Source organism: Coturnix japonica, chromosome 1 (assembly GCF_054131305.1).
Source record: "Coturnix japonica strain WE chromosome 1, WE-NBRP24, whole genome shotgun sequence".
Taxonomy (NCBI): Eukaryota; Metazoa; Chordata; class Aves; order Galliformes; family Phasianidae; genus Coturnix; species Coturnix japonica.
This window is the reverse complement of record NC_140663.1, coordinates 27393585-27415000: the sequence shown is the minus strand read 5'-3', so window position 1 is coordinate 27415000 and position 21416 is coordinate 27393585. Positions and strand designations below refer to the sequence as shown.

The window sequence follows — 21416 nt, the reverse complement described above, 5'->3', positions numbered from 1 at the left end:
ACTATCTTATTTACAACATGCAAGGGCTATTTCACAGTGTTCTGTTGTACAACAGTTGTGGAGCCAGAATAAGAGATGGGAGTGAAGAAGGGAACTGCTTAAACTCATCACAATGACTCAGTTGCACCTTGAAGTCAGCCAGAACCTGACATGAATTATTAACTGATTGTGTAGCAATTGATCGCTCTCTTCCACCAAGCAGAGCAGTTGTCAAATCCTACAAGTGTTGTCCTTCTATTTCACAGAAATGTGCAACTTGTTAATCATGCCAAACTACGCAGCTGAGATTAACACAACAGTAGTCACTCTGGCATGAGAAATGGCTTTGGAGGAAACCAAACCCTGAGCCTGTCATTGAAGGCTTCTGTCATTAACAACCATCTTTTGCTTGGTGAATACCTTTTATTCATGCAGCACAGCTGGATGGACTAACTGCACTTTCCCAAGTGCTGAATTATGGTTCTCAGTAACTCAGGCCCTTGGGAACTCTGTGAGAATTTGGTCAGTGAAAGGAAAGACAGAAAAAATCCTTAACTGTGAATAAATTTATGAGATGTAATTAAAAATGCAGCTACTTGCAAAGTTCTAAAACAGGTGCTCTCCTGCAAGGACTCGATTCTTTCCCTTAGTAACATGGTAAATACATATTCCTGTATCTTAGTATTACAATGTCACATATTTGCTTTGAATATGCTGTTGCTTGCACTAGGCTAGATTCTGTCCTTTTCCATAGCAAGAGGCAACTCCAGTCTCAAAGTACACACAGGTAAAGTACTTGCATTAACATCCGGACCTCACAAAGATGACGACCTTCAGATCTGCAAATGTAAGTGCTTAAACTTGAGCTGTGAACATTCACAGAAAGGGAGTATATTATAGGGAAACTAACAGATATGTTCATTTTGTTCTTATTTTTCCTTGTACTTACAGCTACTGCTAAAAAAAGAAGATTGCACTCCATGAACCTCTGGCATGAAGCAACTCCACAGATATTACCACCATGGTGGACCAAGCTACCTGAGGACATGAGGGAAGGCCTGGGCTGAGTGATTAATTCACAGCTCCGAAGTTATCGCCTGGCATCACAATAGTTCAATCTGTGATTGAATCTGTGAATCATAGAATAACTGTTTGAGTTGGGACTCTTACAGGTCATCTAATCCAACTCCACTACAATGAACAGGGACACTCACAGCTCGACCAGGTTGCTCAGAGCCACATCCAGCCTGACCTTGAATGTCTCCAAGGATGGGGCATCCACCACCTCTCTGGACAACCTGTTCCAGTGCCACACCACTGTTATTGTAAAAAAACTTCTTCCTCATATCCAATCTAAGTCTCCCCTCTTTTAGTTTGAAACCCTTGTCCTATCACAACAGACCCTGTTAAAGAGTCTGTCCCCAACTTCCATACAGACCTGCTATCAGGCCTTCTTCTATGGCCTTCTTCTGTGCAAAGGGTTCACATCTCTCCCACACTGAGAATGCCACACCTGGATGCAGCACTGTAGGTGAAGTCTCAACAGAGTTGAACCATCCTTCCCATCTGCTGTCTAAAAACAGTTTCACTTCTTCAGTTGGCTGTAGCCATGATAACCACCCAGTTACAATGTCCAAGGCTACTGCTATACAGTAATAAGGGACGGACCTGCTCCAGAAGGCTCTACAGGGAATATCCGAGATGAAGCCAGTTAGCACCTGCTTGAAATAAAAGGATTTCTCTGCAAAACAGGAAGACACCTCCAAGCCTTTGGGAATAGCATCCAATTTTAACTTCCCACATGCGTGTTTTCACTGGAAAATGATACATCTCTTCCACGTTACATGTTTTTTTAGGTAAATAAATAAAAGGAAGATGATACACAAGTAGAAACAGAGTTGCTCCTGCCAAAGGATGTTTATGCCTACAGATACCATCTTCCCACATCTTCAGGAAAATATGATTAACAGCGCTGTGTTGATCTCAATTAGATTTATTGAGCCAAATGTTAAAAATCCAGCAGGGCTGGGGGGCTGGGGGGGGGGAGGGGGGGCATTAAAAATATATTGAAAAAGCAAATCGAAATGCCCAGAGGGATTGAGCTAATGACCATCTTCCTATTACCTCATGAGATCAGAAGGTCGGCCGATGGGCCGCAGCGCTGCGGTCAGCACCGCGGCCACCGCGGCTCGAGCCCGGGGCTCCGCTCCCTCCCGTCCCCTCGGCACAGGTTGGCCGGCAGCCGCGGACCCGCCGCCATGTCGGGACGCCGGGGTCGCCCTCAGGGGTGACATGGCGGCGGGTAGCAGGGGGCAGCCACCCCCGCAGGAGGACGCGGCCGCCCCGCTCCTCGCTCCCCGCCCTACCCCCCCTTCCCGAGGGGCTGCCGGGCCAGGCGGCATTGTTGGCCGCGTCCATCACTCCCCGGCCCGGCTGACATAATGAATGCGCTTGGACACACCTTCCAGCCCGGCGGAGAGGCGCGGCGTGCCTCCCCCGAGCGCTCCGCTCCCCGCAGCCCTCCCGGCCCCACTGCCCGGCGCCCCGTCCCAGCCCAGTGAGGGGCCGCGGCCGGGCCGGGGCGGGCCGGGGCGGGCTGCCCTCGCTATGCTGCCCAGCGCTCTGTACTGGGACCTGGTGGGCTCCTCGGCGCTGCTCAACCTGCCGGCGGCGCCGGGCTTCGGCAGCCTGGGCAAAAGTTTCCTCATCGAGAACTTGCTGCGAGCCGGCGCTCCGCAGAGCCCTGCCCAGCTCCGTCCCCTCCCCGCCAGCCCCGTCCCCCTCAAGCTGTGCCCCGCGGCGGAACAAATCAGCCCCTCGGGGGGTCCCTATCCGACCAGATGGGCTTTCCAAGTGCTTAACCCCTCGGCGGCGGACGGCGGCCGCCTGGCAGCACGGGCTCCGGCTGCGGATAGATGCGGCGTCTTCCCGACGGCGGCCACAGGTGAGCGCCGGCCGCGGGGAACGGGGACGGGGAGCGGGCGGGGCGGCCGGGCCGCTGGAGGCTCGATTTTACGAAGCGAAGTTTATTTCTTAATGTGCCACGTGTGTTTTGCCTGAACAGAACTACTATAAAGCGTATTTAGGAACAAGCGTTTCTGTCAGTCGTTAAGCTGGTTGAGGCTGGATTACAAAGTCTCTAAAATTCAGCTATGGATGTTGTATTTTCCCTTTATGTTCTAATGGATCAGTTTATTTCAGCATTCTGTGGGGTGTTCAGAATCTTTCTATGTGATCATTCAGTCTTTCATGCGCTTAAAATAAGACAGAAGCCTGACAATATATTGAGCTGAGGCTTTCGGGTGTTTAACGAGTGGTTCCCTGTGGAACCGGAACTGTTAATAGTTATTTTCTTTCCGAATATACTTTTATTTTAATTAAATCCTACGAACTGTTCTGCAAAATCCGAAACATTTTTCGTGCCTTCAGTATTTCCAGACCTCGGTGATGTCAGCGTGTCTTAAACGTGTTTCCTCTATTTAAACACATGTTGATGTTTCCCAAGGCAGGATAGAGGACAAACACCATCTTTCTGCAATTAGCTGCACATTCTTCTCTTCATTTCTATTTTTATTTGTTTGTTTTTTTAAGTTGTAGAGCCGACGCTTCTTTTCTATGCACAAAGCACACGTAGAAGCAGGACAGCAGATCCTCCAGCACTCACAGCTATCAGTAGCCTTTTTCTAACTCTCACACGTTACTTAATGTTGAATGTTTCAATTGCTTTCTTCCAGAGTTAGTTTTCTTTCACTGACCTACTTGGGTACCTGTGAAGCGCTGCATGGTCAAGCCTTTCTAGTAATGACCCTACATTTCTTTCTAGCCCACAACTGGTTTCATAGGGAACTTTGGGGTAAAAAACCTTACATTTGAGCAGTGAGAAATACTAGATTTCCTCATGCATTATGCACTCATTAAGAAAATTTGCTAATGTAGATGTACAACAGGAATGCATAGGGTCTGGTAAGGGTAATAGGTACTGGTCTGACTGACATCTTTTAGGGTGATGAGCAATCTTAGGATTCTGAGTTCTTGTAAATGTAGCTTAAATCAGAACAGCTCTACTGAGCCAGATTTTGTAGTTTCTAAGGAGTCTCTTCTCTCTAGCGTTGGCGTGCTCTACAGGAACTGTTCACACACTGGTCAATGGTAATTCTGAGTAACGCTCGCATGGTCAGGCTGTAGTTCCTTGCTTGTATTCTGGTAGGGGAAAAGGCTCTTCTGTCAGAGCATGGATATTCAGGGTTTACAGAGGGTGTATTAACTAAGGAGTTTTTATTAGGTAAATCACAGAACTGTAGGAGTTGGAAGGGAACTTTAGACATCATTGAGTCTTGCTAAAGCAACTTCCTGACAGCAGGCAAGGGGGTTTTTTAATGTAGGGATTTTTATGTGTACTAAATACTTGTTTGGAGGAGTAAACACTTTTCAGTTTGGACTTCCAAATGTAGTTTAGTCTGAGCTCTTAGTAAAGACTACAGAACAGAATAAAGCAAATAGCTTTAAAACAGTCTTTCTGAGCTAGTAGTATTTACACGTTACAGGGGGATTGAAAGTGCTCTAACAAATTAGATTTGCACAATTCAAGGTTTAAAGTGAAGGGGGGAAAAAAACACCCTGAAAAGTATCAAAATTATTGGGATCAATAATTTGTATTGCTTTTGTAGTTCCAAATTCAGGTTTTTGGCTAATAGTTATTCTGAATTCCTGCACGCTGCTTCGTGCCTTACTCTCAGGCCAGTGTTGGTGATAGAATGTTGAACTGGGCCCACCAGTTTCAGCGCACATGAAGCACCATTCCTGCCTAACAGGACTGAATTTCTCCCAGTGTCAGTGGGAGAGGTTCTTCCTGTGGGCCTGGTTCTTCTTGTTTAGGACCTTTTGCCTTAATAAAATAGAAATTCAATCCTACTTTGAGCTTTGTGAGAACTTTGCATGCTCTGTAACCACAGCTGTACACACAGCGCAGAACCTGGTTCTGCTTTTAAGCCCTGGAACCAGAAAAGTGTTCTTCCTAGGTAGAAACATTTAAAATTACACTGTTGTAAACCAGCTTTTCCCATTGAAATGTATTACGGCTGTGCAGCTTATACTTCAACCGTGAAGAGATGAGGGAAGACTAAAGTAGAAATTCTGAGCAGTCTAGTGCACTCTGAGTAGGAAGGAAGTCTGCAGTTTTTTGCTAGCTAATCTTTGATTTGGCCCTTCTCCTTGTGGTCCAGTGCTATTGTCACCTTCTGGATAAAATGGAAGACTTGAGGGTTTCTCTCAGCATTTTCTGGCATAGGGAAATTATCTGGAGTGCGATGAGATACAGATAATGTACCCTAGACTTTAAAGAGGTGCCAGTGAGATAGGAGAGACCTCTACTGCTTAGAGGAGCAGCTGGGGCAAAGGAAGTAACTTGCCTAAGGTAATACAGGAAACTGGTAACAGTGCAGGGAAGTTAAACTGAGTCATCATCTGCAGACTGGCTCTTTGGGCCAGTGTCAGTTTTTTCTCCTTGATGTGATGACAGTAAATCTGTCCTATAATAATAATTTTGCTTTATTTCCTGCTTTTAGTAAAATCTCCTGTTTCTTTATGAAAACCGGGAGATAATTTAAATCATAGCATCTTTTCCTGCTTCCAAAAAACTTCTTGATCCATTTGATAGAATTGGTTTGAGGTGCCCAGCGTGCCTTAAAAGAATGGCTGCACTGTGGCTCTTAAAGCTGCCTCTTCCCTTTGTGTAAGGTTGCCAGCCTTACTCCCGCCCTGCACAGCTGGGCAGTCTGGGCACAGTGACAGCTGTGGTGGGGCAGTGTTGGAATGGAAATCTTCTCTTTCCATTTACCACTGAAAGTGTTTCACAGAGCGTCATTCTTGTTTAATTCGGTTTTGCAAACCAATTTGTACTTTAATATTTCTATCTTTGTGATCAGTCAAACCTATAACGGAGCTGGGAATGAAGTCTTTTCAGAATGAAAATGAGTTCAAGTGTGTAAAGCAGGAGGAGGCTCAGGTAAGAATTGCAGCTCTTCAGTGCATACTGCTGGAGTCAATGATGCATTTTACAGTGGTAAGATTTTGAGTTGGGGCTGCAATGATGAAAATGAGTGAACTGCCCTTTTGCAGCATGTGAGCCTAATTTTACCTTGTTTGAGGAAATTATTTCCTAAATGTGTTGATGATCAAAGATAATAATTCTTTATGGCTGAAGTTTATCATTTTTTCCAGTCTGTAGAGAGGATGGTATTATTTTGACAAGCTAAGAATGCCATCTTATTTCAACTGCTTAAAAATCAAGGGGTCTTGTCTAATCTAGTTGTCCATATATGGTGTCTAGTCCATAGTTGATACAGAGAGACACCTCCTCAGAATGACACAATATATCTTCTTAGACATTTATTTTGAGGTGCCAAGTCTTTGTATGGAGCAGCTTTTCTCATTGATTGTACAGGAGGCCTAGGCAAGGAGCTTAGCACGCCAAATTTTTAGACAGAGTAGTGACAATAATGCCCTTAAAAATGTTTAACTGAGAAAAGAGAACAGGTAAGCTAACAGTGCCAGGGCTGTGCAAGCCTTTGAGTGCCTGACAGGAGCTGAGCAAAGCAGGAGATGAAGCCTTCCACCAGATTCGCATTTTCTCAACAGCAAAGGCATGTACAAAGCATAGAGAAGAAAGAAGGAGCCTTTATTGCTTACTCTGAGAGGTCCGTGCAGGCTTTGGTGTGGGCTGTGGATGTTGCTTGTGTTATAGAGCAGGTGGTGCTGTGTGGCTCAGCTGGACCTCTGACCTGCCCAGTCACTGCTGTACTGGCTACATGGAGCTTCTCAGGACATACAGCTTCTTGCTGCTCTGCAGAGCCTACTTTAGTCATTGCCAGGAATAAATGTATGAGGGAAACTGCAGTTTACTTTTACCCACTTAATAGGCAGAAACTCTCCAGGTTTCTCAGGTGAAATAGAATCATTTTAATGCTTACATATTAAATTTTCCTGCCAGGACTAGATCCACAAGGGAAAGCAGTCCATGATGGCTTAGCAGTAATTGGAGATGGCTTAGTAGAAGTTGGAGAGTGACAGGGCTGGGTTCACACAGTTTGAGCTCTGATTTCATTCTTGTTCTCAGCACTACTTGTGGCTGGCTCTGTGCTGCTCTGTGAATCACCCTTCCGAGATGGTTCTACCCTTGTCACAAGATTATACTGTGTTTTTACCAGCTAAATGTGAGGGAAAAAAAAACGTGTAGTGAGGGAGACCTGTGCAGGTAATACCAGGAATTGGGTATCTTGCAAATGAATTGTTAGGATTTAGCCCATGGCTCATGTTTAATTGATGTGACTTGAAGCAAAAGCTACAGTTTTGTTACTGTATGCTTCAATCTGGCCAGTAAATACAGAATTAATATTCTGACGTTTCAGCAATTTTCAGCCAAATAATGTTTGCTTCAAGTTGCTTGATCCACAAGTATTGGTAAAGTGGCCATGATACGATACATGTGACCACAAAATGAAAACATAGGCAATGCTTTCCATATGTATTAAGGTGATGCATTAATGTTTCTCTCCACATAGAGCTCCTGAAGTAAAGTTGAGTATCATCGTACTGTGCCGCATTCTTTACTGATGTAACTTTGTAACTCCTCGACTTTGCTCTGAGTGCAGCTGCTTCAGAAGACATGACCTGGAAATGTGGTTAGATAGACCTAACTTATAATTTACTCATGGAACACTGTGGTTGAGGCACATTAAAGAAGTTTATCAATTAAAAAACCTATCGGCTACAGGTTTAGGAGATAGAATGTCATTGGCTATTCCACAGGATCTAGAATGAATCAACCTGGAGAAACAGTCTCAGTAACCACTTGGTTCAGTGTTGTATGAGGATTTCATTTTCATCTTACTACTTAGTCAAACATCTTCCCTTGGAGGAATATGTGCCAGGACTTGGCTGAGGAGATAAAGTAAAATGACCAAGTAAGACAAAAGAATGATTTCCATAATCTTGAGCAGATCTCTGCTTAGAGCTCTTTGCTGCTTACTGTGCCACAACATAGTAGAAGTGTGTGGCTGGTTTGAGGTTTTGTTAAGCAAGTTGCACATCTTAAGTTTTGATAGTGATCCATCTCCTGCCCTTATGCTTGTAGCTCATTTGTTGAGAAATTTACTGAATGGAGAAAACATACCTTTTCGTATTTCTCTATCTTTATTTGCAGGTATCTTTCTGAAGCAGTAGATCATTTAATCCTTATTTATCCAGCTTTCTCCTGGTACTCATCTATATTGTGATACCACATTATCAAAAAAGAGCAAGGAACTGGAGAGAATTAAGGGCCCATAAAAGGGAAAATCAAGGACAGGCTGACATGACAAAAATCATATGACATGAATAAGATGCTTAAGCTTTGATTAATGAATAAGACAGTATAGCAGTTAAGGAATATTTGATACATGTGGGAGTTTCAAAACTATTGCAGATAAAGCGTTAGCAGCAGATAGAAAGTGTTCCTAAGAGCAAACTCTCATGTTCAGAAGGAAGGCTGAGATTATCTGGTAGGTCTTTTCCTTCCCCATCTTCTTGCTTCTTCAGTTACAGTTCACCTTATGTACCTCTCCGGCTGCACTGAAGCCCCTTAGATACATAGACAGATAAAATATGGCTGCACATTCTTTAAACACTCTTTAAAGCTCTGTGGGACACTGTTCCATATTTGATGGTCTCATGTAAAAGAGAAACTTTAGACTGCTAGCACTTGGCATAAACTGTTACTTCGTGTGCAAGCATGCACCTAAACTATAGGCAATTAGTTCATCGTGGAATATAGTTTTAGTTCATTAGAAGCAGCAGTGTTGATGAAAAGCTGCAGTAAGAAAATACTTAATCATTATAAAGACATTTTCATCTAAGCTTGTATGAATTTAGATGAAAACAAAAGAAAAGAAGTAAGTATTTTCAAAATGTTTGGAACTGGGCTTCTACAAAAATCTTTCTTTGCTTTGGAAGATAGCAGATGTACTCAAAAACCTAATTCTCAGTGATCTTTCCTTTTAAATTTGGTTGAGAAACTTTCAACAATAAAGAATGCTGCTTATATATATTCATCTTTCTTCCTTCCTTGCTTCTGATTTCTTAATTTTTTATCTGGATTTGGAGCTACTTTTTAAACATAAGGTTTCTGTGGTTCGTTGTTTTGAAAAATTCTATAGAAACATTACCAAGTTTTACCTAATTCTGTGGGATAGTTTTGCAGTTTTTATTGTATTAAGCAGAGCTGCCTTCAGCAGGTGGCTTATTTAGATTTAGAACACTCTCCAGAAAGATTGAGCTCAATATTAGGAAGACAGAATCAGGCGCTGTTGTTTTCACCTGGGTTGTCTCATTTTCCTTAGTTATCAAAGTCTTTATTGGTTTAAATACAGTATAAGCAGGAGAGCTGGGGATTCATTTTGAGAATCCATCTTCTTTTTCTTCTTCTTCTTTTTTTTTTTTTTTTTTCCCCCTGGGATGTTACACCTTCTAGAGTTATTTAATGTAACTATATGAGATGCATTATACTAATTATTTTGACTGCATTATTGAAACAACATGTTCAATCCTAATATTTAGCATTACAGCAATTAGAAAAGTAAATTTCACTTAGAGTAGAGTTTTGTTCTTGTAAGAGATATATTGTGAGAGTTTTGCATGTTATATTTAAGCAATAGATATAAACTAACCTTGTTAAAATTAAAGAGCGATTACTTGGTTTATCACTGTTTGCCTTAAAAAATATCACCACCTTGAAAAAAAAAAGGAAAAAGAACTTGTGGGGCAGGACTTTACACACTGACTTTTTGGACGACTGTTGTTATGAATATCGCCCATGCTCAATGGGTAATCAATTAGATCTATGCTTTCTTTGCAGCTCTTTCCAAACACTTTTTTCTCCGAGCCCCGCCATTCTACTCAGCATGCTGCGGTGGGTCCTGTCAGCACCCTGCATCCCCCACTGCTTTTCCAAGTAAGTTTTTATGCTTCATCAGTAATGCTTGAGTTATTCTGTAAACCAAAGCAGCAGGATTTAATGTGTTCTGGAAAGCTAATTGGTGATGCAATGGCAGCAGCTAATTCCTTAGTAAAATCACAGCAATCCTATTCAGAAGGTTTCCAAAGATTTATCAAACTTAAGTACACTGGGCAATTGTGAGAGATTTCTAATGACATTGAGACACCCAGACAGAGCTAACCTAGGAAATCTCCTTGTTTGCAGTTTACTAGAAAGGATTCTATTAAAAATCAGTAACTCTTTAATATCTGTCAATAAATGTTTGCAAATAAGAAAAGAGCTGAAAGATCTTAAAGTGGATGCTGCGTTTTAATGTCTGTCAAGGATACATTATGATTCAGGAAGCTCTAGCATTATTTAAATAAAGTAGTCATTCTTTTTGGAGCAGTCAAATGCATGTATTTAATTTGTTGTTTTGTTTTTTTTTTTTTGTTTTTTTTTTGTTTTTTAATTATAATGTAAAAATGTGAAGACATATGTTGAGAATTTTTGCCCACATACCCTTTGCACCCAGGATTAAAAGCTGGAATGCGTTTCCATTCAAATCTGAATTTAACCTTGATTGCGAAGTTTGCATATCCTGTTGTAAGAACATATATTCTTGATTTTACACATTTGTGGCTCAGAAACATACAGAAGACTCATCTGCTCATCATCTTTCAGGAGGAAAGAAGGAAAAGCTCAAATCCTTTTTCAAATCCAAATGGAAACTGGAGTTCGTGCGTGCTGTAGCATATACTGTTTTATCACAGTTGCATTCAGACCCTTCCTGACTACGTGCATGTGTTTTATGAATGTTTCAGAAGAGCAGTTGCTAAGTTGAATGATTCTTGACAAGTGAGGCAGCAAATGCTGGCAGTTTAATGAGCTGCAAGTTTCTGAGCACCTCTTTAGGGGGCTGACACTTTCCCACAGAGCATTTTACATGGCCCTGGCTCTCCCACAATGGCTGACAGCACCATGACCAATCACCACTTTCACTTTACTCATCCACACGCGACCTCACCACAATTTTTCACTGTGCAGATGAACTTTAGGAACCATTTCACATTGAAAAGGCCTGGGCAGGGGTCAGTTGCCCTTTTGTATGGCCATAAAGCAATACTCTATGTGCCAGTCTTTTCTCCTGTCTCACATTCCAAGAGATTTTCGGGACACCATTTAAAGCACTTGACTGAAAAATAAAGCAGTGAATGAAACTGACTTTTATAGACTCATTCTAGCTCATCTTCCCATATAACCCTGTCTACCTGAAAAGGGATTTAGTGGATGAGCTGAGTGTATACAGGGACTTGCTGAATACATAGGCCTATTATCAACTGTGGGGATTGTTTATTAACCAGGACTGATACACTACTATTTTGGAAGTGACCTATTAATTGTCCATTTAACTAGAATGTATTGAGTTCAAATGAAAAAATGGAAACCATGACTAAAGCTTTTACTTGCTCCTTCAAGGTGGTCTCTGTCATCAAGGCAAATGAAGACTAGTTGCACAGATTAGGGGGGACATTTATCACTATATACTAGGATACAAACAAAAGTCTTAAAACAAACAAACAAACAACAACAACAACAACAACAAAAAAAGCCCACAGAAATTAAACTGGTAACATAGGGAAATGTTGGTAATAGATTCACATTTATATCAGTAGAACATGAAGTCTTTTGATGCACGTTCACGCTGACAGCCCTCAAGCTAACTTACTTCATTTTGATAGAGTTGTAGTGAATGAATGACTGCGTTTCTTGGCTTACTGAAAAATCCTTTACCCCACCAACTGAAATGCAGTTTTTGAGTGCAGAGTCAGAATACATCCTGGAATATGGGGTGCTCTTAAAAGAAATCTGGGCTACTCAACTGGGGATGAGTATTTGTTATCTCAAACAGGAGTCTTAAATTTTTTGACTCAGTAATGAGTGACCCAATGGTTGCTTACTGCTGCTTGTGATTGTTCTGTTTCTGAGTAAATTTTGTTCAGTTAGGCTTTTAGAATCAGTCACGTATTGTGCCTTAGAGTTTGTAGATGCTTCACTACTACATTACTCTAATGCAAGCATTAAGCTGTACCCTGCATGCTGCCTCTAAAGGGATTAATTGGCACCTCAGGAGGCAGGCAGGAGGTTGTTTCTTTGCTGATTGACTGTGAACAACCATCCAGGCAAGACAAATTTTAAGGGGTCACGTAACCTGGCATTCTGTGTTCTGAGTTGACAGCTCCATTGTGGAATTCATCCTGGGTGTCAAGGGCTAGCCCTGTGAAGCTCACTGGTATCTCTCATTCTATGAGAGAAAGTATCAGCTCTTCCACTGTCATACTGTACCTTCCAGCACACTTGAGAACTGATGATGATTCATCAGAAATGACTTGGAGGCTCTCTGGAAAAAGGAACCTAAATTCCCCAAACAAGTAAGGAAGAAGGGCTGGTGTTTGCAACCGGCTTTGTAAGCAGGATCAGATCGAGGTGTGTGGGGGGGGGGGCTTGAGGGAACTGTGTGCTCCTCAGAGAAATACGAACCCAGTTGCCCTTTACAGAAACCTCTGCTGTGATATTTTGACTTTTGTTCTGCAGATAGTTTGTTTTCATTTGGATGGAGAGTCACTGTGTGATAAATATCAGGACAGTAACCAGTAGGTTATGATTTTTTTATATCTGGTTCCAGATATCATTTTGAAAACTGAAAAACATCCATATAAATTTAGACTTCTCTCTACTGTGTAACATTTTAAATCAAAATAATTACTTTTGGCCAGATACTGTTATAAGGGACAAATATAAAGAAGGTTTCTTAAGATGTGGAAAAGATTGTAAAAGGCATGTCTAGTAGAAGCTTCTAAAAGCAGATGTTCCTAAACACTAGTGTTTGACAGTGATCTTTAGGGAAAGATTACTGTATACTTGCTCAGCTATTAATATTTATCCTGTACTGGTCTCACTTCAAGGCAGTATATGTGTGTAATGTATGTAATATCAAACAAGTAGAATGTGTGCTATGGAAGCACCACAAGTCAACTCTGCAAGACATACATATACACACTTTAATTTTTCATTGTTGTACGTACACAGTTCTACAGTACACTCTGTGTATGTGTGGTTTTTTTCCTCTACTGGTGTTTAAAGATACTTGTACTCCTGTGTATTTATGTATAGTATACAGAATTTGAAATGTGGTGTAGCCGCAAGGAACAGTTTGTGAAAGCTGCATCTGGATTTGATTAGTGTTTTCAAGAGCACTGTATTTATTTAACGAATGTATTTAATTCCTCCTCACTACTTTCACAGTTGACTAGAATAGACCTTTTCATGAAAGACATACACAGTGTTTTCAAAAATCTGGTTTAGATAAGAGTTTTGCCATTGGCTTTGATATGGGAATGATTAAATCCTTGGCAGAAATTGAACAGCAGCACACCTTTGCAGCTGCTGTAATTCTAAACTAGGACATCAGTCTTGCAATGCGCATGTGGAAAGGTGTCATCAACAGGACAGCTCACACCTTTAAAGTCCAAATTACAAGTGACGCAAACCAAAGCCACCTTTGTGGCTGCCCTCTCACAGGAAGGTCGTAGGTGTCCGACCATATGGCATGGCATGAATCAAAGGACTGCTCTTTGTAAGTGTTCCATTCAATTTTACCTCTGATCCTTAGTGACAAGCCCTGTTCAACTAATCTCAGGTATTGCTCCCTAAGTGAGCATATGGGGAAACCTGGGACTGCTGGAGGCATACCAGGCTTTACTAGGACCACTCCCATTACACCATGTCTGTAGGAGAGGGAGCACAGGAAAGCACTAGATCTTTGGGCTTTACTGGGCATGAGGAAGGCAAAACATTTATCCAGATGTATTTATTGTATGCTCTTTGTGAGCCCAATGAAGAGACAATGTGAGTACTTCCCACTTTTCCACTTCAGTTCTGTCACACACATTTAAGGCTGTATTCCATGATAGGCTCCCCTCTAGGTGTAGATCAAGTAGGTATGATTGAATTCATTGAAATGTGCCTTACTAAGGACTTGCTATGGGATGTCAAAGGATTAGAAACTAGAGTGAAAGAAATAAGCTCAAGTACTCCCCAAATCCTGTAATAAAGAAATTGCTATGGTTTCCAGAATAAGTAAGTGAATGGACATGGATTTTCTGAGACATAGTTCACTCTGAAAGCCTTTCATTAGTAAACAAAACTAAAGGAAGCCTATTTAGATTCTCTGAATCAGTGTTAGAGACCACTTTTTATCTGGTTCTGCATCTCACACAAGAAAATAAACTACTAGGAAATCTTACTGTGGTTTACTCGATAGTAACGTGCAAAAGAAAGCAGAGTAGTTTCTCCCTGACTGTATTTGAATTTTACAGTAGTATGGGTCCAGTGTTAATGTTCCTCTATGAACTCATCTGATTTACTCTTTACCATGTCAAGGAGAGACTCATTGCCACTGACAACACCTCTAGATCCAAGTGAGGGTTTAGCCCTTAATGAACATGACTGAAGCATTACGACACACTTCTAACAGCAACAAATCAAAAGTGGGACAGTGGTCTGCTAGCATTATAATGAACAGCACTTAATATTTCTCTAATATATGTTAGTTATTATGTGAAACTCTCATTTATTTCTACTAGGAGAGGAAAGTGTCCTGCCTCTTCTGACCCAGGAATCTAACTCCAAAGCCCGGAGAGGTATATTAAGAAGAGCTGTCTTTTCTGAAGACCAGAGGAAGGCTTTGGAGAAAATGTTTCAGAAGCAGAAGTATATCAGTAAAACAGACAGGAAGAAACTGGCCATTAACCTGGGCCTAAAGGAGTCTCAGGTAAGGAATCACAGAAAATCTGTAGCTCCATCCTTTTGAAGAAAAATCTTTAAAGTGGTCTTGAAGAATGGAAATTGTACAGCATAGAGTGAGCCCTGAGCTGCTTCAACCTGACCTCAGTACTAGGGAACAAAATAGAACAGATCATCTTGAGTGCAGTCACATGGTAGGTGCAGAACAACTGAGGGATCAAGCCCAGGCAGCGTGTGTTTATGAAAGGCAGCTCCTGCCTGACCAGCCTCATCTCCTTGAGTGGTCTCCTTGGTGGATGCGAGAAGGATTGTTGATGTTATCTACCTGGACTTCGGCAAAGCCTTTGATGCTGTCTGTCACTGTACTCTGGAGAAGCTGGCAGCCCTTGGCCTGGATAGATACACTCTTCACTGGTTAAAAAACTGGCCTGATGGCCAGATTCAGAGATTAGTGGTGAATGGACTTAAATCCAGATAGCTACTGGTCACAAGTGGTGTTCCTCAGGGGTTGGTATCAGAGCCCATCCAGTGGATTCTGAAAGTGTTTGAGTAGACACCAATTTCTGGAGTGTAGCTGCAAGAGAGTGAGAGTTGACAGTATACTCAGATTTCTTTGCATTTGGCAGGAGTAAATGTACTTAAGATATGTATGGCAGGAGCTGTCTGGTGTGCAGAAAAACCTGGGAATGGTGATGGGAGCCTTCATCATTTTTTTCTTGGAGATTTTCTGAACTTGACAAGGCCCTAATCAGTTAAATCTAACTTTGCAGTTGGCTTCATTTTGCATGGAAGATGAGATGTTGCGATAGGTTGCAACCTGAATGACTCTGACTCCATCTCAAGCCAGATATAAACAATAAAATAAACAGTACGAACAGAGCTGTCATCTCTGCTGGATAAACTATTTCGTTTCAATGAAAACATCCAATTGCACTCACCAATGAGCTTCCTAAAAAACCCTAGCATATAGTCAAGTTCCTAATATCACAGCTGTTTTTACTGAGATGTTCATCTGCATTCTTGACATTCAAGAAAGCCCTGGGAAATAAGAAAATAATGTAGTGAGACATAGATAACAGGTACCACAACTAGAAAATATTTTTTTTTATATTGATAGACTGGATGATACCCATGTCTAATTAATTTTTTCTCATAAAAGGAAGAGTACCATATAACCACGAACCATAAAGGCTAGTTCTTCAGTTATCTGACTGATTGTACTGGAGTAGTCATTTCTGCCAGCTAAGGCAGTGACCCTCAGTCCTCCACAGCTGCATTCCATTTGCCTTTGATTCAAGTATCTGAATGCTAGAACTTCATGCTGATATTTAAGAGAAAAAAGAATATAACGTGAATAATCTGATTGGGTTCTCTTCCACAGATGCTCACTTCTTCTCTTAATCTAACAGATCCGAAACATGTATTTCCCTAAGCTTTTCCCAGCATTTCATTAATGTCTTTGAGCACTCAAGCTTTGTAAAGAAAAGTTTCTGAAAAATGAATTTTATTTCAGAAGTACACGCTTCCAGGTACCCCATGGAAAACTGTATTTAGACAGATAAAATATCTTTAAATTGTAACTTCTGTGTCATTTTGAAGCTTTATGATGACCAAGCTCTGCTTGCAGATGGGACAGTCTTAGCTCTTATAGCCTCATGTAAAAGGAGTATTCCACATTACTAGGATTATCACCTAATTTGGTTAATGGCAATGATAGTTTACACTGAGAATTCTTATCTGTCTAGAAAGATTATACTGAAGCAGACTGCAGAATCCCTAGCATTGGTCTTCATCTTTCCAGTTTACACCAAATAATCACTTGCTTGAGGAAGGGAAAGTCAAAGAGAGTATTTAGCTCAGCTGTAGCAAATAGGAATTGAAAAATGCTCAGCTAGTGCCAATCAGTCAGCTTAATTGGATCTACTGTAACATCAAATAAAGAGGGAATGTGAAACTAAGGGGATGGAAAATTAAAAAAAAAAAAAAAAGAAAAAAAAAGAAAAAAAATCATGTGAAGACAATGTTATTTAAAGGGAAAAAAAAGCTAATAAACTCTCATTAACTTGCAAACAGGTGAAAATTTGGTTTCAGAATCGAAGGATGAAGTGGCGAAACTCCAAAGAGAAAGAAGTGCTTTCCAACAGGTGCCTCCAAGAAGGTCTTCAGGAAAACTACCTCTCACAGTCCGCCATGAATTTTGCCTCCCCATATCCCTCTGTGTGGGAAGTGTCTCAGGAGCAGACAAGTCCAAGGTGGATGGAGAAGTCTCCAGGAAATGCTGAAAGACTGACTAGTACACAACCACCTCCAAGAGCAAACTCATCACAGAGCCCACTGTATTTGTATCCTGACCATGACGCTGCAAATAAGGCAGTTACATCATCAGACTAAGAATGTAGGGCCAGTTTGTAAATTGAGTGGAGAGTACAGGCTTCAAATGAGGGGTCTTCTAAGACTAACAATATTTGGACACTGTAAAGCTAACTAGTTATGCCTCCTGAATTTGGTAAAGTCTAACACCATTAAAATGACGACTAATGATTTAAGAAATATTTTTCAATACTCAGTCTTTTCATGTCTTTTTTTTCCAGTCTTGTAATGACCTTAAATGTGAAATAGAAATTGATGGTAAGTAAAGCAAAGTGAAGAGCATGAAGCTGAAGTTTTGCTCTGAGTTAAACATCTGCACTGTGTATAGATTTTCATTAAAACACACTGATAGAAAACCACTTCTATCTCTCACTGCATTTAGACCAAGCCATTTATTTTATGCATGAGATGAGAATAACCCTGTTTCCCTGAAGACAATAAGTTGCTTTTGGTTCTTTTTGAGATTGATTATATGACACAGTAGGTGTCATATGTAGACATATGTAAGCACTTTTAGTATGTTTCTGCCATCAGTCCTCACCTGTATCAGTATCCAGCTAGTTGTAAATAATGCAGTTGCACATCAGCTGATGACCATAGTACAGTATGCAATAAAAAGACAAACAGCCAATAAAATGGACTGTGTTTAAACCACTTTGATTTGGATGCATACAGGGAAATACAGTTCACCAGCTCCTTTATTCTTTTTCCTGTGGGTGAAACAAAAACCATTTTCAACTTAATTTCAGTGCATTTTGTCACATTATTAGTGCAATCTCTTATTATCTATGCTGTATTTCAAAACTATGATGGCTATATGCAGAATTATTGCCCAGATTGACTATGCAAGAGAGCTAAAATTGGAAAGTCTACTACCGCAGCCTCTCTTAGAGAAGTACTGAAGGAGAAGGCATGCTACTGTTGTCTGATTCTTGACTTATTCCTCATTAAACTGGTACCCATTAATACATGTCAGCATACATCTGTATCAAAGACAGGACAGCATTCTGTGTAAGGCAAGGAGCTTGAAATAGTAGTATTAAAGTTACTCAATTTAAAATGAGTCGCTTGCTTCATCCAGTTGAAGAAAATCACTTTGGAAGATAAAGATAAACCTTACTTCATTTGAAAGGCTTTGGAGCTCAAAATGGGAGTAGAAGGGGCAGCTTTTTATTGTTGTTTGCTTACTTTAATCATACATTTATGGTTGCATCTGTTGAGAATAAAAATGGAAGGTATTTTATCCTAAGGCAAAACCTTTTGGAGAACATTTTGACTTTCTAAGGACAACTTCATCTGTGTCAGATGAGCAAAAGAGATGGTTATGATACCCTCATTTGGCTTTCCTCATCATGTATGTTATGAATGTCTCGAATTATTCCTGCCTTTGAGCTCCAAAACTTTTTGAGCTGCACTGTGTATCTTCCAGAAAAACATCCAGTTGTTACTTAATGTTTAACCTCTGGAGGATCATCCACTAGTGATGGATGGACAAATTCACATTCATGCATGAAGATTTACTTTCTAATTTTCCTGTGGAAATCATAGTCCTGCCTTGCTTGAGTAGTTCCTGCCTGAAAGGCTAGTAAGCGTTAGTGGGTCTTAGGAAATGCTGTTTGTTGGTGTCTACCTAGAGTGAAAGATATGTCCAAAATGTCATCAGAGCACCAAGTGGAGGTACACGTGCTTCCCATTGCAGAGGAAATTGGTTTGTGGTGTGGGAAATTTTTAGGTTTTTTTCCATCTCCCTTTTCATGGAAAGCAGTCTGCACAGCTGCTCGTATTTTTTTCCCCACAAGTCAATCAAGAGTCACTGCTAAAAGCAACACAGATTTATGGACAGAGGAGATGGGATTCAAAGTCCTCCCAGCGAAATTCATTCAGCTGCTGATGTTATAAACATTGAATGGAAACTGCTGTCAGACCTTCCAGCTGATGTGCTGGGCAGGTTGTGACCTCACTGAAGGAAGGATCAAGCAAGGCTCCTGCTGACTTGGTTTCATAGTTACAATGTGATAAGTCTTTTAAATAGAGCAAGTTCTGGTTTCACCATACCCTGCTAAAACATCTCTTCCAGGTTCTCCATCATCTCTAACACCTCCTCCTGCTATACCTACTCCAAAGCTTGAAGAAAGCTTCAACACATGAGATAAGAGTATTCTTTACTTAAAAATGCTTACCAAGCTTTCTTTAGAAGCCTAGAAATACACCTGTGAATTTTGAATTAAGTATAAAACATCCTGACACAGTTAGTTAAAGTGGACTTAGCCTATAACATTTACAACCTTGATCACTCTCACTTTAAGCTATTTAAAGTAGTTTCCCTATGGAACGTTGGTAAAGGAGAATATGAACACAGAAAATAAGTGGGATTTACAGTGGCAATCTTTTCATATGAAAGATCAAGTTGTATGTACTTGTTTCCTTCAGTGTATGAACACAAGTTGTAAAAGAACAAATCAAACACCAATTCTATGCAAAATCCCTTGCAGGTGTTTTTAAGTATCTCATGACAGGCACGCTGTGGAGGTGTAGGGCACAGAATGCATCTGGCTTGGTATTTTGGAGAGACCTAACAGAGACCGGTGACATCTTACAATTAAAAGCAGGAATGTACTACTTTGACTTCAAAGGTACAGCCCAGTCGGTGACATTGCACCGTACTTGTTGGATATCTGAGGTACTTCCTATGCGTGGTATTGGAAAGTATATGTGTTTCACACCTGTAAAGTATTGTGAGGGATGTTTGTTGGGATCCCAGGGCTTGGCAGGGTTGAAGTACCTCAAATTCTGAACTTCAATAGAAACCAAACTCTGTAGAGGCTCTAAATGACACAGATACTTGTGCGTGCTGGGGACCTCTCTGCCTTAGCAACCTCTTAAAGCCAATGTAATGTAGAACACAAGAGGGAAAGGGAGGAAAGGCTGAGCCTTAGCACTGCCTTTGCTAACACATCTCAGACTGTGGTGCTGGAGCATGGACCTTGCTGCACGCTGGAGCAACCTCGGGTCCAGGAGAAGCATTTCTCTCCTCACCTGTTGGAGGCTGTCTGGATAGAGATCCTGAATAGAGAACCTAAAAAGGTGTTCTTGGGAACTCAATTGCTCTGTTACTTAACCAAGAGGTGCTGATTTCCACTGCTGGCTCTTGGTCTTGTTTTATAAAGGAAATCACAACAGAGTGGCAGACTGCAGTTTGCTGACTACAGCCATGTCAGCACTCACACTTTGGCTGTATGCTTTTATAGAATTAAATAACTTTCAAAAATCTTTCTTGGTTTTACTAATTCTCTGCCAAAAGAAATGGGGATGATCTGCTCAAGGGAACAGGCTGCTTTAAGGCACAAAACTGCATTACTAACTTCAGTGTCAGAGCAACAATACAGTGGTCAAATGTCACTCCTTAGCTGCACTAATACATCACATTTGTTTTATCCGCCGTGATTTACTAGCACTGGGTTTTAAATGCCAGTTGCCATCGCTGTAGCTGTACAGCTCCTCTGATGAATATACATTCCACAGTCAAAAGCCTGACATAAATTAAGTCCATTCACTTGCTCCAGCACCCTCTACCAACAATACCATTACTGATCTTCACAGAAAAGAAAGGAAGACAAACCAATTTTAAGCAAGTTAGCTGTAAATTCAGTGCCCAAAGAAAGGCACGGAGAGAAATTAGGGCCCAATTAACTTTAGACTTCATTTTGAACTATGAGGTGACCAAAAGGCCCCTGCAGAGAGAGGTTCGCAGTCTTAAGTGGACTAAGTTGCCATTGACTACAGAATTCTTTAACATCTATGCTACTAAGTGCATGGTGACCGCTGCTGTGTAAAACACGCCAAGGTATGTCAGCGTGGGTCTGAGATGCTCCCAATGAAGGCTTGTACTTCAATCACTTCTTGGCCAGAAGACAGCCCTCCTTGTTTTCCTACAGATACTGACTGCAATTGTAAGCAATAAAACTGGTTATGGTGGATGGGAACATCACACAGCAACAGCTTGATAGTGAGCCGCCAGCGTTCACCCAAACATATGAATATCAAGTGTTTTATAAACATGCCACTCTTGAGGAATTCCTGAGATTTTCCAAGTCATTTTGTCTTTGTATGTCAACATTTGAATGTGACATGAAGTAGCTGAAAGTTAACGCAGATCCTTCAATGAAGACTCCTTCCATGTTTTTCCTATTTGCAGTCATACAGGCCTAGATAAAAATTAAACTAAGAAAAGTCTCTAAATTCTTTCACTTAA

General features: G+C 41.1%; 1 protein-coding gene across 1 annotated transcript; it reads left to right on the top strand.

Moving 5' to 3' along the window:
* Nucleotides 1-2231: 2231 nt before the first annotated feature.
* On the top strand, nt 2232-17818 carry DBX2 (developing brain homeobox 2). The gene is made up of 4 exons (XM_015854907.3): nt 2232-2923; nt 9869-9964; nt 14635-14822; nt 16868-17818. Exons 1-4 carry the CDS (start codon nt 2425-2427, stop codon nt 17183-17185), a joined length of 1101 nt encoding a protein of 366 aa, XP_015710393.1. The 5' UTR covers nt 2232-2424; the 3' UTR covers nt 17186-17818.
* The last annotated feature ends 3598 nt before the right edge of the window (nt 17819-21416 follow it).

Coding starts and splice junctions, on each gene's coding strand:
- DBX2 (XM_015854907.3), top strand. CDS start 2,425: ATGCGCTTGGACACACCTTCCAGCCCGGCGGAGAGGCGCGGCGTGCCT. Junction 2,924..9,868: donor CTTCCCGACGGCGGCCACAG/GTGAGCGCCGGC, acceptor CTTTCTTTGCAG/CTCTTTCCAAACACTTTTTT. Junction 9,965..14,634: donor ATCCCCCACTGCTTTTCCAA/GTAAGTTTTTAT, acceptor TATTTCTACTAG/GAGAGGAAAGTGTCCTGCCT.